Source organism: Sapajus apella, unplaced genomic scaffold (genome assembly GCF_009761245.1).
Source record: "Sapajus apella isolate SASKATOON/1434 unplaced genomic scaffold, GSC_monkey_1.0 scaffold106, whole genome shotgun sequence".
NCBI classification, from domain to species: domain Eukaryota; kingdom Metazoa; phylum Chordata; class Mammalia; order Primates; family Cebidae; genus Sapajus; species Sapajus apella.
This window is the reverse complement of record NW_022437046.1, coordinates 6254091-6269747: the sequence shown is the minus strand read 5'-3', so window position 1 is coordinate 6269747 and position 15657 is coordinate 6254091. Positions and strand designations below refer to the sequence as shown.

General features: G+C 42.3%; 1 protein-coding gene across 1 annotated transcript; it reads left to right on the top strand.

Annotated features, from left to right (window-relative positions):
* Positions 1-1341: 1341 nt before the first annotated feature.
* Positions 1342-1963, top strand: LOC116537108 (uncharacterized protein C4orf3-like). Its single transcript, XM_032259164.1, has one exon. The coding sequence runs from the start codon at positions 1475-1477 to the stop codon at positions 1673-1675; it is 201 nt and encodes a 66-aa protein (XP_032115055.1). The 5' UTR covers positions 1342-1474; the 3' UTR covers positions 1676-1963.
* The last annotated feature ends 13694 nt before the right edge of the window (positions 1964-15657 follow it).

The following is a 15657-nucleotide window of genomic DNA, read 5'->3' as shown; positions in this document are numbered from 1 at the left end:
TGGATTTGAAATTCAAAAAAGAAGAATCTGAGAAAGCATGTTTTACAAACTGGAAAGCACTGTTCAGACCTTAGTTGCTCTTAATATGCATGAAGCTTAAAGAAGGCAGAGCTGCAAAGCCTACTTTACCTTTAAAATCTGGGTGCCCCTTTGCTGGTTAGAGAAGCAGACAGAGGACCCAGTAAAAAAGAGAGGACCTGAAGGTGCTCTGGTTCTTGATGGCCTTTGACAGCCCCCCATCCCCTGGTTTCTCCCTGTCTCTGGCCACTCATCAGTCTCTCTAGGGTTCACTTGCTTTTCCTCTGTTTATCTTTTAAAGGCTAGGGTCCCTGGAGCTCTGTCCTTACAACTCTTGTCACTCTACATGCTGCTGACCAGCTATGTAGCTCCAGTTCTCATTGTAATTCCCTAACCTCCAATTCAGAGTTTTTTTCCTCGCTAGACCCATATTCAGTCAATCAACAACTATTTATGGGGTTATCTTCTTATGCCAGGTATTGTTCTTGGCACTGGGCCACATCAGTGGATGAAAGAGATGAAGACCTTTATTTTCATGGAGCTTATATGCTTAGATCACTCTCCTTGGATGTACTCAAGACTCAGTCTTTCTCATATTCTTTTTATTTTTATCCCTTGCTTCTCCCCAACACTAAGCTTGCTCCTACCACGTACCCTCTATCTCTATGAAATGCACTGTTCTTCTCTCAGAAATCTGGGAGTTATCCCTGACTCCTCTTTAGTAAATCACCATATGTCATAGGACAGTCCATCAGGAAGAAAATAAATAAATCACCACATGTTAACTATTTTGATTCCTTAATTTCTTTCAACCCTCCCACCCACCATTTCCCTGTATTGTCACCACCCCTTCTCCATTCCCCTTCTCACCTGGCTTACTGTTCTCTCTGTCTTGTCCCTGCCTGTCATTCACCATACAGTAATTATTAATAGGATGATTATAAAATACAAATCAGGACTGGCTGATTTCTGCCTAAACCTGTCCAGTGGGCCTGCTAGCTAAAAATCTAAATTCCTTACCTTGTCCTTATGTCCTCAATTGTCAGACACAGTAGTGACAAGCATAGCTTGTCACTGAAACCTGGGTTCAAAGCCAAGTGTGATCTGGCATGATGCTGGGCAATTTTTTGAATCATCTCTATGCCTTACTTTCCTATCTATAGCATGGGAGTGATAACAGTTTCAACCTCACGTCGTTGGGGGATTAAATTTGTTACTTCATGCAAAGCACTGAGACTAGTGCCTAGCCCTCAGTGTACGCACAAGAAGAACTAGTTTTCTCTCCTATAGGGTTGCTGTAATGTTTAAATGAGTTAAAACAAGCAAGAGGCCAGCTGGGGCGCGGCGGACTGCGCGGGCGGTGGGACTCCGCTTAGTTTCTGGTGCGGCGAGCACCAAAGTCCGGGAACCGAGGCATTTTCAGGTTTTAGGGTTGTTATGAAGCTGCAGGAGCGAGATGGAGGTGGACGCACCGGCTGGTGATGGTCAAGACGGTCCCCGGGAGCGGCGAGGCCAGAGCGAGGCAGGGAGGCAGAACCTCGATGTGCGGCCTCAGTCCGGGACAAACGGGCTTCCTAAACACTCCTACTGGTTGGACCTGTGGCTCTTCATCCTTTTCGACGCGGTGGTATTTCTCTTCGTGTATTTTTTGCCATGACTCATTTGGTGATACCCATATTAAGAAGCTCGTTCTTGAGTGAATTCTGAAAATGGCTACAAACGTCTTGAATAAAGAAGACACGACTCTCAACAGAAGAATTTCAAATCTCCAAGGGACCCTTCCTTTCATTTTACACTTTGTTACTAATTTGCAGAACTCTATTAAATTGGTAGGATTTCACCCATTCCTAAGTTGTTAAAATTAAACTCTTTGGTTCATGTTTAAAAACGTTTCAGACATCCGATGGCTTTACAGGGGCTGAATAGAAAAACATTTGTACTTAAAGGTTTTGTGTATTCATTAAAAAAAAAAAAAAAAAAAAGCAAGAGGCTTAGCACAGTGTCTCGCCCTTGTAAATGTCTTGTAATGTCAGTCGTCGGTTGTCATTGCCTCTCTAACCTCACTTCGTGCCCCTTTCCATCCAAACCTGACTGGGAGCCCTGATGGACTGGCTACAGTTTTCCCTCTTACACCTCTAAGCTTTGGAGTTCCTCCCTTGCCACCTTTTTCCTGGCCAGCTCCCACCAATCCCTCAAGTCTCAGCTCAGGCAGTCCCTGGCGCTCGACTTGGCTGGGCTGATTGTTCCCCCTTAGGACCTGCATTTACTTCTAACATAGCACTGTTCACACTTCTTGTCACTGTTTATTTAAAATGTACCGAGAAACGCCCATCAACAAGTGAGGATAAACAAAATGTGACATATATATACAATGGGATATTATTCATCCTTAAAAAGGAAAGAAGTTCTGCTTACACCAACGACATGATTGAAATTTAAGGACATTATTGGAAATAAGCCAGTCACTAAAGGACAAATACTGTATGATTCTATTACATGAGGTACCTAGAATAGGCAAATTCATAGAGGCAAAAAGTAGAATAGTGGTTATCAAGCCCAGGGGATGAGGAGATGAATGGGAAGCTGTTGTTTAATGGACACAGAGTTTCCGTTTGGGAAGATGAGAAAAGCCAGGGAAATAAACAGCAGCAATGGCCAGGCATGGTAGCTCATGCCTGTAATCTCAGCACTCTGGGAGGCCGAGGTGGGTGAATCACTTGAAGCCAGAAGCTCGAGACCAGTCTGGCCAATAGGGTGAAACCCTGTCTCGACTATGAATACAAAAATTAGCTAGGCCTGATGGTGGGCACCTGTGATCCCAGCTACTTGGCAGGCTGAGGCAGGAGAATCGCTTGAACCTGGGAGGTGGAGGCTGCAGTGAGCCAAGACTATACCATTGTACTCCAGCCTGGGCAACAGAGTGAGACTCCATCTCAAAAAAAAAAAAAAAATAGTAGCAATGGTTGCACAATGTTGTGAATGTATTTAATGCCACTGAATGGTACACTTAAAAATGATTAAAATGGTAAATTTTACATGATGTATATTTTACTAAAATAAAAAATAAATAGATAAATCTACTGAGAAACAGTTTTAGCCTCGTGGTTCTCATCCTGGCTCCACTAGGCTATCAGGCTGTGTGATCTGGTAGGAAGTATCTGAATTGTCTACACTTTAGTGTCTTCACCTATAAAAACAGGCAAATTTCCCTCATACAATTGTTTGTAGATTACATGAAGTAATGTCTGTAGAATACTTGATATAGTGTCTGGCTAATGGTAAGCACTCATAAGTGTTTTCAGGTGCCTAACACCTTAGGTGCTCAGTGTATGTATAGGCAATGAATGAATGACTGAAAAGTCTTCTATGTCAAGTCTCTACCTCAGCAATCCTTAAATATGGTCTCAGAACACACAGAGATCCCCAAAACCTCTTTCAGGTGTCCATAAAGTTAAACCCACTTTCATAATAATACTAATATATTATTTGCCTTTTTCAGTCTCATTCTCACACAAGTATACACAGTGTGAAAAGTTCATTGATGATTTCAGATTCCACATTGCAACAACCTTTAAGAAACTCCCACTCGTCAAGTTTTAATGTGGTATCAAAGAATATTCACACTGATCTGAAAAAAGCAATTAGAATACCCCTGTCTTTTCTAACCACATATAAGATTTTTTTAAATTATACTTCAACCCAAAGAACACACTGAAACAGATTGAATGTAGAAGCAAATATCCAGCTGTGTTCCATTAACCTAGGTAGTAAAGAGATTACAAAAATATAAGGAATGCTACTCCTACCACTATTTTCTTTTTGCTTTAGAAAGTATAGTTATTTTTCATGGAAATCTGCTAGTTATATCACAAACATAATTTATTAAGGTTGTTTTAAAATAAATTAATAGGGACCCGGTGCAGTGGCTCACGCCTACAATCCCAGTAGTTTGAAAAGCTGAGGCGGGCGGATCGCTTGAGGTCAGGAGTTGGAGACCAGCCTGGTCAACATGGTAAAACCCCTGTCTCTACTGAAAATACAAAAATTACCTGAGCATGGTGGTGGGTGATTGTAATCCCAGCTACTTGGGAGGCTGAGGCAGGAGAATTGCTTGAACATGGGAGGCAGAGACCAGTGAGCCGAGACGAGATTGCACCACGGCACTCCAGCCTGGGCTGGAGAAAGACAAGACGCCATCTCAAAACAAAACAAAACAAAAAGATTAATAAATACTTTATTTTATTATTTATTTTTGAGACGAGGTCTTGCTCTGTTGCCCAGACTGGAGTGCAGTGGTGCAATCATGGCTCACTGCAACCTTACCTTCTGAGTTCAGGTGATTCTCCAGAGTAGCTGGGACCAGTGGCATGTGCCACCACACCCAGCTAATTTTTAAACTTTTGTTTGTAGAGCCGGAATCTCATTTTGTTGCCCAAGCTGGTCTTAAACTCCAGGGCTCAAGCAATCCTCCCATCTCAGCCTTCCAAAGAGTTGGAATTACAGGCATGAGCTACCATGCTTGACCTAATACTTTGTAACTTCCAATTTTAATTTCTTTCTTTCTTTTTTCTTTTTTTTCAGATGGAGTCTCGCTCTGCCACCAGGCTGGAGTGCAGTGGCACGATCTCGGCTCGTTGCAACCTCTGCCTCCCAGGTCCAAGCAATTCCACTGCCTCAGACTCCTGAGTAGCTGGGACTACAGGTGCACGCAACCATGCCCAGCTAGCTTTTTGTGTTTTTGTAGAGACAGGGTTTCACCATGTTGGCCAGGATGGTCTTGATCTCCAGACCTCATGATCCACCCGCCTTGGCCTCCCAAAGTGCTGGGATTATAAGCATAAGCCACAGTGCCCAGCCCCAACTTTAATTTCTAATATGGTTAATATATATAACCCACATAAACAACATTCTTTGGGGTTCTCAATAATTTTTAAGAGTGTAAAAAGGTCCTGAAACCAAACAGTTTGAGAACTGCTCTCTTGCCTTGCCCTTGAACGGCCACCAACCCATCCAGGGCAGCTGGCCTCAGCATGTGCTTTAATGCTGCACAGGATGCGGAGGCCACCACCTCCTGGAGCAGCTGGTTTTATCTTTGCACTACTCTGTCTGCTAAGAAGTTCTGGCAGTGAGTCAAAGATCTGTCTCTTGGAGGCTCCCCACTGATTGGTCTTAGCCCCACTCCTTGGTTTTACATACTGCAGTTTGGAACCCTCTTCCAGGTCTGGAAGATAGTCATCGATTGCTCTTTGTGGTGGCCCCAGAGGGAATCAGCCCTTCCTTCTGGTGACTAAAGTGCAGATGCATTTTTCTGAGTCAGCCGGTGATTTGCAGGCAGCATTGCCAAGCCAGATAACTCACAGCTGTTTTCCCAGGAGCCAGAAGATCATCTCCAGTCTCATGCCAAATTTGAGAAATTCATGTTGTTGTTGCTGTCCCCAATAAATTAATTTTTCACATTATAAATCACATGTGCTTAAGGAAAATAAAGAAAAATAAAAAGTGAAGAGCTTTGAAAAGAAAATTTGGTCACAATTAACCCTGACTTTCTTGTCTTGGCATCTCTCCTTTTTGGGCTTGCCCTGAATACCATTCTTTTCATACAGTTTTTACAAGCAGATACGTGCACCATGCCAGCCTTGCAAGGTCTGTGGGGTTGACAGGGCGCCCACTGCTTGGTGGAGTGGCGCAGCTACTGGCAAGTTAACAACTCCCTGAGGTCAGCTGAGGCAGGGCACTCAGAAGGAACAGGAAGCTCCTGCAAAGAAGCCTGATGCTTCTGCCATCTGAAGACACTTCAGACCAGATCTCTTCCAGCTATGTGGGGTTAGAGGAGGCAGACACTACTACAGCAGTGACTGATAAATTTCTTTTTGCATTTTTTTTGGGGGGATAAAATAAAAAATTCCTCTGGAAATTCTACTTCTGAGAATCTGTCCTAAGAAATGATGAAAGATTTAGACAGCATTATGTGTCTATCATTATTCATAAAACTTGGAAATAAAACTAAATGTTCAACAATAAAGGTTTAGTTTTAAAACTGTGTGACTGTATATTCTGTGCTGGTTGAAAATACTAGACATTTATGAAGTCTTTAATGACATGGGAAAATTTCCAACATAAAATGTTAGTTGCCCTTGCATATGGCTGGCATATGTATAGTTCCTGTTGATCAAAACTGAAAAAAAGGAGGTATTAAGAACATTTTAAAAAGGAAAACACACACACACACACACACACACACACACACACACACACAAAGCAGGATACAAAATTCAATTATATAAATATTTTTGTGACAGGTGGGAAAAAAAGGTCATCTTAATCTTTGGCACCAATAGATGTCATAAGGAGAAAACTATCTTAGTGAAAACATTTTAAACTCCCAGCAGGCACAGATGTCAGCAGATTCCCAGTTCAGAGAAGGGGAAGCTGCTTTGCATGAAGCAAAGAGGAATTTGGTTTATTGCTTCTGAAAAGGAAGGGGAAGGAGGAAGTTATTGGTCAGGGTGGTCACAATTGCAAATGACAGAAATTTAACTCTATCTGACAAGAGTGGAAAAAAAAAACACCCAGGTATCTAGTTAGACATATTTGGATTCAGGGACTAGAGCTCAGACATATCTGAGCTCTCTCTTCATGTCTTGACTGTTTTCCTGTGTCTTGATTCATTCTCAAGCAGGCCTTCACATGGGGTGGCAAAGACACCAGGAGCAATGTTGATCTTCCTATCAGAGACCCCGGGGGCAATAATCCTTCACTCGCCAAGCATTCGCAGAAGCCTGTCCCTGAGCTGCAATGTGGGGATGGGGGAGGGGGAGGTGGCGGGATGTTAGGGGGCTGGGTGGGAGGGATGCAGGGATGCACCGACAGGTCGCTTGTTTGGATCACTGTAACAGGGTGGGATCATCCCTGCTCAAGCCTTTTGAGAGAAGGGGTGAGGGTGGTTCCCCAAGGGAAAGCTGTTTCTTGCTACCCGAGAAAAGAGGTCAAATTCAGTGAATGCTCGGCAGGCACAGAGAAGAGATGCCACTACAGGGAGTAGAGAGAAGAGAGAAAGATGAAGAAGAGAGGAGTCAGTGGACGGACTGAGTCCGGGTGGAGTGAAGGGTTGGAGAAGCTTGCCTGTTGCAGATAGCAGTCCTTCTGTTTTCAGTTGTTTGCTTTGCTATGGATGTGAAACTTTTCTGTGTTTCCCCTTCATCCTCCACACTGCCAGCAAATTCTACTAACCTCAAAACTGCTCCATGGGAGTGGGTTTTTTTTGTTTGTTTGTTTGTTTTGCTTTGTTTTTTTAGGCAGAGTCTCACTCTGTTGCCCAGGCTGGAGTGCAGTGGCACGATCTCGGCCCACTGCAATCTCCACTTCCTGGGTTCAAGCAATTCTCCCGTCTCAGCCTCCTGAATAGCTGGGACCACAGGCATGCATCATCACACCCAGTTAATTTTTTTTATTTTTTGTACAGACAAGTCTCACTGTTTTGCTCAGGCTGGTCTTGAATACCTGGGCTCAAATGATCCTCCTGCCTCAGCCTCCTAAAATGCTGAGATTACAGGTATGAGCCACTGCACTCAGCTAGAACTGAAATCTTAAGGAAGGCTTTGGATTTCCACAAGATGTGGAATTGGAGGGAGGAGTCCTGTAAATTCTATCTTGATCTTTAAGGGTAGGAGGACCCCCAGTTGAATCTAAGTTATGTATATTCATCTTTGCTATACAAATTCTGTGTTTGTGAATTTTCATTTTTATGAACTGATTGTAACAAAATTTTCCAAAGGAGCAAATTTCTTCCACTCACTTATGGTCAGAGCTCCCTTATCTCAGATATGTGTGTTCAGAGGCCTTCCAGCCACTTTCAGAGCCAGGTGTAGAAGCAGAGATCGAAGTGTTGGCTGATACCAGATGGCAGATTTATCAGGTGAGTGCAAGAGAAAGTCAAGAAGGAGAGACATTTAGCCAGGCTGTATCCATTCTGTTCCGTAGAAGCCAAAATGACAGAAAGCCTACTGCTCTCTCCCTCTTTCTGTGTGTGTGTGTGTGTGTATGTGTGTGTGTGTGTCCATGTGTGTGTGCACACACGCATGTGCAGTGTCAGCACAAACCAACTCAGTGCTTTGGGAGCAATGTGGACCCAGGGCCCACATCAACTCACATAAATCAACATTCCCTGACCACTGGGACAGACAGGCATGTAAACAACTAATTAAGTCACAAAGTGTAATAAAGCCATAACCAAAGTATCACTGGAATACCTAAGAGGTAGTACCTACTTCATCTACAGTTGAAAAGGGCAGAGTGGGCATAACAGACTTCCCAGAGGTGGGATCATGGATTGGATCTAGAAAGATGAGTAGGAACCATGCAGTGAAGGATAAAAAGGAGGAAATGCATTCCAGGATAAGGGAACAGCTTGAGTAAAGACATCTCTAAAACTGTATGAATAATAGGAACATTTATCTAAAAGTATATTTATTTACATGTATACATGTGGAAGAGATTATGCATCAAAATGTTAACAATAAACCAGGCATGGTGCCATGCACCTGTAGTCCCAGATATTCAGGAGGCCAAAGTGGGAGGATTGCTCGAGCCCAGGAGTTTGAGACCAGACTGGGAAACATAATGAGACCCCATCCCAAAACAAAGAAAAAAAATGTTAACAACAGATATTTCTGGTAGGATTATAAGTAAATTTTTAGAATTTAATTTTTCTCCCTTTAAAAATTATCCTTTTTTTTTTCAGTAGTGAATGGGTATCACTCATTAATATGAAAAGTTAAAGACCTTCTGCCAATTTTGGAAAATTTAATTTTACATAAGCCCTTATATTAGGTTTCTATGTATAAACAAAAATTTCTTGCAATTTGAAGAGGGAGGAAAATTTACAAGCAAGTGTGTAAAAATGCAACTATTTCTTTGGGCATACATTTAACAAATATGTATTGTGTATTCTTTTGAGGTTGCTCAGACGATTCAGGCAGGGAGAGCACTTCAAAGGCAGGCCATATAGACAGAAATGAATGTAAGAAAAGGCAGAGAAGCCGGGCGCGGTGGCTCAAGCCTGTAATCCCAGCACTTTGGGAGGCCGAGGCGGGTGGATCACGAGGTCAAGAGATCGAGACCATCCTGGTCAACACGGTGAAACCCCGTCTCTACTAAAAATACAAAAAATTAGCTGGGCATGGTGGCACGTGCCTGTAATCCTAGCTACTCAGGAAGTTGAGGCAGGAGAATTGCCTGAACCCAGGAGGCGGAGGTTGCGGTGAGCCGAGATCGTGCCATTGCACTCCAGCCTGGGTAACAAGAGCGAAACTCTGTCTCAAAAAAAAAAAAAAAAAGAAAAAGAAAAGGCAGAGAAGACCAAGGGTTGTGAGAGGTGGGCCGGGGCCCGCGCGTGTGTGTGTCAGAGAAAGAGCAATAACGAGCTTTTATAAATCACTGCAATGATTCCCGTCAGCATTATCCAAAAAGACAGTAGACATTACACTGAGTGAGAGTGTGAATTCTGACCCATGAATAGGTCATGAAATCAGTTTAAATGGTCAAGACTGGAAATTTTTGTTTTTAAATAAATTTTTCCTTTTGAAATAATTTTAAATTTACAAAAAACATACAACAATAGTTCAGAAAGTTCAGAACAAAAGTTCACCTATTTTTCACCCAGTTTCCCCTAATGTTAACATATTCCATAACCATGGTACATTTGCCAAAAGTAAGAAATTAACGTTTATTATTACCTATAATAAACTACAGATTCTTTATAAACTATAGATTCTATTTGGGTTTCACCTGTTTTTCCATAATATCCTTTTTCTGTTCTAGGTTTCAATACGGAATACCACATTACATTTAGAAGATTAGACTTTATATAAAATAGAATAGAAAATATCAGTATTTACACAGACTAAGGATAAGTATTATTTTAAGAAAAGTTGTTTCTACTACATATGTAGGTTTTATTTCTTACCGAAGGTAGCAGTTTTTTTAAAAAAAGAAACAGTCTTAGAAGACACCTAAAAATTAAGTATTCCTGCCATTATGCAGATTAATATTCTAGTGAAAAACAAAAAATACTTGCATATAGCATTGCGAGCCCTATCTCGAAGTCAGAAAATGCAAAGTGACTTAGGACAGTAGACTAAGTAAGAATCAGAGGACAGAGTAAGAGAGAGATCCTTTTGTTCCTTCCATACTGATGTACTGAACAGCTTTGCCCTTTGGAATAGAACTGACTCCCTACATGCTGCTGAGTTGGATGGAATTCTTGGCTCAAGCAGCTGAACAGAATGTGTCACTTGATAGAAATACACCACACACACAATCTCAGAGCCCAGGGCTGTTCTCCCCAGGTCCCTCTCCTAAGCCAGGATGTGCCTGTTGTAAATGAATTAATGGCTATGAAAGCAGTTGGTAAAAGGCAGTTGGTATGTGCACTATGAGTGAGTCATTTTCCTTCTGAGTGAGTCGCTTTCCTTCTGGTTCTCAGTTTCCTCATCTATAAAATAAGGCTTCCCCATATGGCTTTTGGGAGAATCAAGTTAGAAGAAGAAAGTGTTTTATAAATTGTTAGGGGCTATATAGATCTATGTAAAAATTATTATTTCAGATGTGAGTTGTCATTGGTAAACCTTTTGAGGGCAAGAAATATATTTTATTCATCTCCATATCTCTAGTGCCTACCATCACAGCTAGCCCACAGACTGATCTCCATGGGGAGATAGGGGCCTGGGCACACCTTCTCTTCCCTGGACTTGCAGATGTTTGCCCAGTTCCTGAAGGCTCCCCACACCCTGTCCTGCTCCTCTGTATAGCAGGACAGATTGAGGCGAGATCAGCTCCACTGACCTTGCAGATTCAGGTGTGAGCATGGACCTTCACCGCAGCCCTCCTAGTGAAAAGCCTCCTCAGTTCAAAGGAGGCTACTCAGACTGGTTAAAGGTTGAAATCACCCATTTCAGTTTTTTTTCATCTTATTGTGATCTTTATTTTTTGGAGACATAGGCTGCTGCCCAGGCTAGAGTGCAGTGGTGCTATTTCGGCTCACTGCAACCTCTGCCTCCTGGGTTCAAGCAGTTCTCCTGTCTCAGCCTCCTGAGTAGCTGTGATTACAGGCGCCCACCACTATGCCAGGCTAATTTTTATATTTTTAGTAGAGACAGGGTTTTGCCATGTTGGCCAGGCTAGTCTCAAACTCCTGGTCTCAAGTGATCCACCTGCCTTGACCTTCCAAATTACTGGGATTATAGGTGTGAGCCACTGTACTTCAGTTTGTTTTTATTTTTACTTCTTTTTCTTTTCTCTCCCTCCCTCCCTCCCTCCCTCCCTCCCTTCCTTCCTTCCTTCTTTCCTTCCTTCCTTCTTTTCTTCCCTCGCTCCCTCTTCTTTCTTGTTTTGTTTTGTTTTCTTTTCTCCTTTCCTTCTTCCTTTCTTTCTTTCGAGACAGGGTCTGGTTCTGTTATCCAGGCTGGAGAGCAGTGACTCACTGCAACCTCTGCCTCCCAGCCTCAGGCGATCCTCTCACCTCAGCCTCTTGGGTAGCTGGGACTACAGACACGTGCCACCATGCTGACAATTTTTTCTGGTATTTTTTGTAGAGACAGGGTTTCACTATGTTGACCAGGCTGGTCTTGAACTCCTGGGCTGAAACGATCCGCTTACCTAGCCTCCAAAGTGCTGGGATTACGGGTTTGAGCCACATTGCCCAGCCTATTTTTATTTCTAGTTAAAAAATATATATTAGACGATTATTTAAAATAAAAAGGTTTAAAGGAGGCACACAACACATACACATAAAAATGCTGAAAATCACAACCAAGAAAGTAAATCTTACCTATAATCCGTGACTTTAAAAAATATATAAAGGATTATATATAATAGTTTCCTTAACCTCACCCTTCCAATCCCAAAGGTTAAGCATTATCAATAATTTTTCCTTTACTTATACTGATATATCATTTTTGTAAAAAAAAAAAAGTATAGTCAAATACATAAAAAATTTACCATCTTAACAATTTTTAAATTTTATTTATTTTTAGAGACAGGGTCTTGCGATGTTGCTGAGGCTGGTCTCAAACTCCTGGGCTCAAATGAGTCTTCTACCTCAGTTTCCCTAGTAGCTGGAACTACGGGTGTGCACTGTTGCATCCAGCTTACCTTAACCCTTTTTAAGTGTACAGTTCAGTGGTATGAAGTACATTCACATTGTTGTGCAACTACCGCTACCATCCATTTTCAGAATACTTTCCACCTTGCAAAACAAGTCTATGCTCATTAAACAATAACCTTCTTTCTCTTCCCTACATTCTATCCCCTGGCAACCACCACTGTGCTTTCTGTCTCTACAAATTTGACTGCTCTAGGTATCTCATACAAGTAGAATCATACAGTATTTGTATTTCTTGACTGTCTTATTTCACTTAACATAATATTGTCAAGGTTCATTCATGTTGTAGCACATGCAAGAATTTCTTTCCTTTTCAGGGCTGAATAATATTCCATTGTATGTATATACCACATTTTGTTTATTCATCCATCCTTTCATGGATACTTGAGTTGGTTCCACCTTTTGGCTATTGTGAATAATGCCACTATAAACATAGGTATACAAATACCTCTTGGAGACCCTGGTTTCAATTCTTTTGCGTATATATCCAGAAGTGGAATTGCTGGATAATATGGTAATTCTATTGTATTTTATTTTACTTTACTTTTTTGAGACAAGATCTTGCTCTATTGCCCAGGCTGGAGTGCAGTGGTGTGATCTTGGCTCACTTCAATCTCTGTTTCCCAGGTTCAAATGATTCTTTTGCCTTAGTCTATCAAGTAGCTGGGATTACAGGCGTGCACCACCACGCCTGGCTAATTTTTGCATTTTTAGTAGAGATGGGGTTTCACCATTATTGGCCAGGCTGGTCTCGAACTCTTGACTTCAAATGATTTGTCTGTTTCGGTCTCCCAAAGTGCTGGGATTACAGGCATGAGCCCCTGTGCCTGGCCTCTAATTCTTTTTTTTCAGACGGAGTTTCACTCTGTCACCCAGGCTGGAGTGCAATGGCGTGGTCATGGCTCACTGCAACCTCTGCCTCCTGGGTTCAAGAAATTCTCCACCTCGGCCTCCTGAGTAGCTGGGACTACAGGTGCGTGCTACCACACCCGGTTAATTTTTTATTTTTAGTAGAGACTGGGTTTCACTATGTTGGCTAGGCTGACTCCTCACCTTGTGATCCGCCCACCTTGGCCTCCCAAAGTGCTGGGATTATAGGCGTGAGCCACCGTGCTCAGCCTAATTTTTAATTTAAAAAAAATTTTTTGGTATAGATGGGGTTTCACTACTTTGATTACGCTGGTCTCAAACTCCTGGGCTCAAGAGATCCTCCTGTGTCAGCCTCCCAAAGTGCTAGAATTACAAATGTGAGCCATCATGCCTGGCCCTATTTTTAAATTTGTAAAGAAAAAAGAATTTCTATAGTTTTCCACAGTGGCTGTATTATTTTCCATCCCCACCAACAGCAGACAAGGATTCCAGTTTCTTCACATCCTCATTAATGCTTGTTCTTTTCCACTTTTTTTTTTTTTTGTAATAGTAGCTATCCTAGTGGGTATGCTGATGTATCCTTTTATGTTCCTTTTAGAAACAAAAAATGGGCCAGGTGCAGTGGCACGTACCTGTAGTCCCAGCTACTTAGGAGACTGAGGTGGGAGGATTGCTTGAGCCCCGGAGTTCGATTCCAGTCTGGGCAACAAGACTTCATATCTAAAAAAAATTTTTAAATGGGATCATGTTGTACAAATTACTTGCAGCTTGTTTTTATTTTACACTTAGCAGAATATCAAGGACATCTTTTCAGTATAGTACATAGAGATTCACACATTTCCCTTTAACACCTGCATAGTATTCAGTTGCATGGGTGTATCATTTATTTATTGACTTATTTAGCTGTCAGTGGATATTTAGGTTGTTTCCAGATTTATGAGGTTACAGTGCTGTAATAAACATTTTTGAACTTCACATACTTGTGCTATATATTTTTTTCTTTGTGAGATAGACTCCTATAAGTGGTTTTGCTGGGTCACAGGGTATGCATTTTTTTTTTTTTTTTTTTTTTGAGATGGGGTCTTGCTCTGTCACCCAGGCTGGAGTGCAGTGGAGCAATCTGGCTCACTGCAACCTCTGCTTTTCTGATTCAAGTGATTCTTCTGCCTCAGCCTCCCGAGTAGCTGGGGCTACAGGTGCACACCACTATGCCCAGCTAATTTTTGTATATTTAGTAGAGACAGGATTTCACCAAGTTGGCCAGGATGGTCTCGATCTCTTGAGCTTGTGACCTGCCCGCCTCGGCTTCCCAAAGTGCTGGGATTACAGGCGTGAGCCACCGCACCTGGCCCCATTATTATTATTATTATTATTATTATTATTATTAAAAAAGAAAAGCCTCTCTGATGAGGTAACATTTGAGCAGAAACCTGAAAGGGGTGAGGGAACAAGACATGTAGCTATTTAGAGGAGGAAAATTCCTCTAAATGCAGAGCGAATATAGCAAGATCAAAAGCCCTGAGTTGGTAGGATGCTTGCTGTGTTCAAGAAACAACAGTGAAAAGATAGTTAAAACAAAACAAAAACAAAGCATACGTTTGGAAACTTACAAAACACCAACTGTACCATTAAGGAATAGCTTTTGGCTGTAAGTGAAAGAGTCCTGCGAAGCAACAGCTTTATTTATTTAGAGACGGAGTCTCGCTCTGTCTCCCAGGCTGGAGTGCAGTGGTGTGACCTCGGCTCACTGCAACCTCTACCTCCCAGGTTCAAGTGATTTTCCTGCCTCAGCCTCCTGAGTAGCTGGTACTACAGGTGCGTGTCACGCCTGGCTAATTTTTGTATTTTAGTAGAGACGGGGTTTCGCCATATTGGTCAGGCTGGTCTTGAACTCCTGGCCTCATGATCTGCTTGCCTCAGCCTCCCAAAGTGCTGGGATTACAAACATGAGCCACCGCTCCTGGCTGAAGCAACAGCTTTAAAAAACCTACTTCTCTTTCTCCTAACAGAAATTCTGGAGGCAGGTAGTTCCTGGCATTAGGTTGATGACTCAAAGTATTTAGTTCAAAATCTTTGTGATTTGGGGCTGGGTGTGGTGGCTCCCACCTGTAATTCCAGCGCTTTGGGAGGCTGAGATGGGTGGATCACCTGAGGGCAGGTGTTTGAGCCTGACCAACATGGTGAAACCAGTCCCTACTAAAAATACAAAAATTAGCTGGGCATGGTGGCGTGCGCCTGTAATCCCAGCTACTTGGGAAGCTGAGGCATGAGAATCGCTTGAGCCCAGAAGACAGAGTTTGCAGTGAGTGGAGATTATGCCACTGCACTCCAGCCTGGGCAAAAGAGTGAAACTGTGTTGCCAAAAAAAAAAAAACCAAAAACACTTTGTGATTTTTCTTGTCCTTTTCTTCAGTTTCTGAATAGCTGCTCCAGCTCCAGCCTTCATGTATACACTCAAGGCAGGAGAAAGAACTAGGAAATATAAAACATCTCCAGAGCTCTTCCTTTCCTCTTCTTCTTCCCCTTCTTTCCTCCCCTCCATCTGTGCGCCCTTCTCCCCGCCCCATATAACTTTCCCATGTCTCAGCAACAAATTACCACAAACTTAG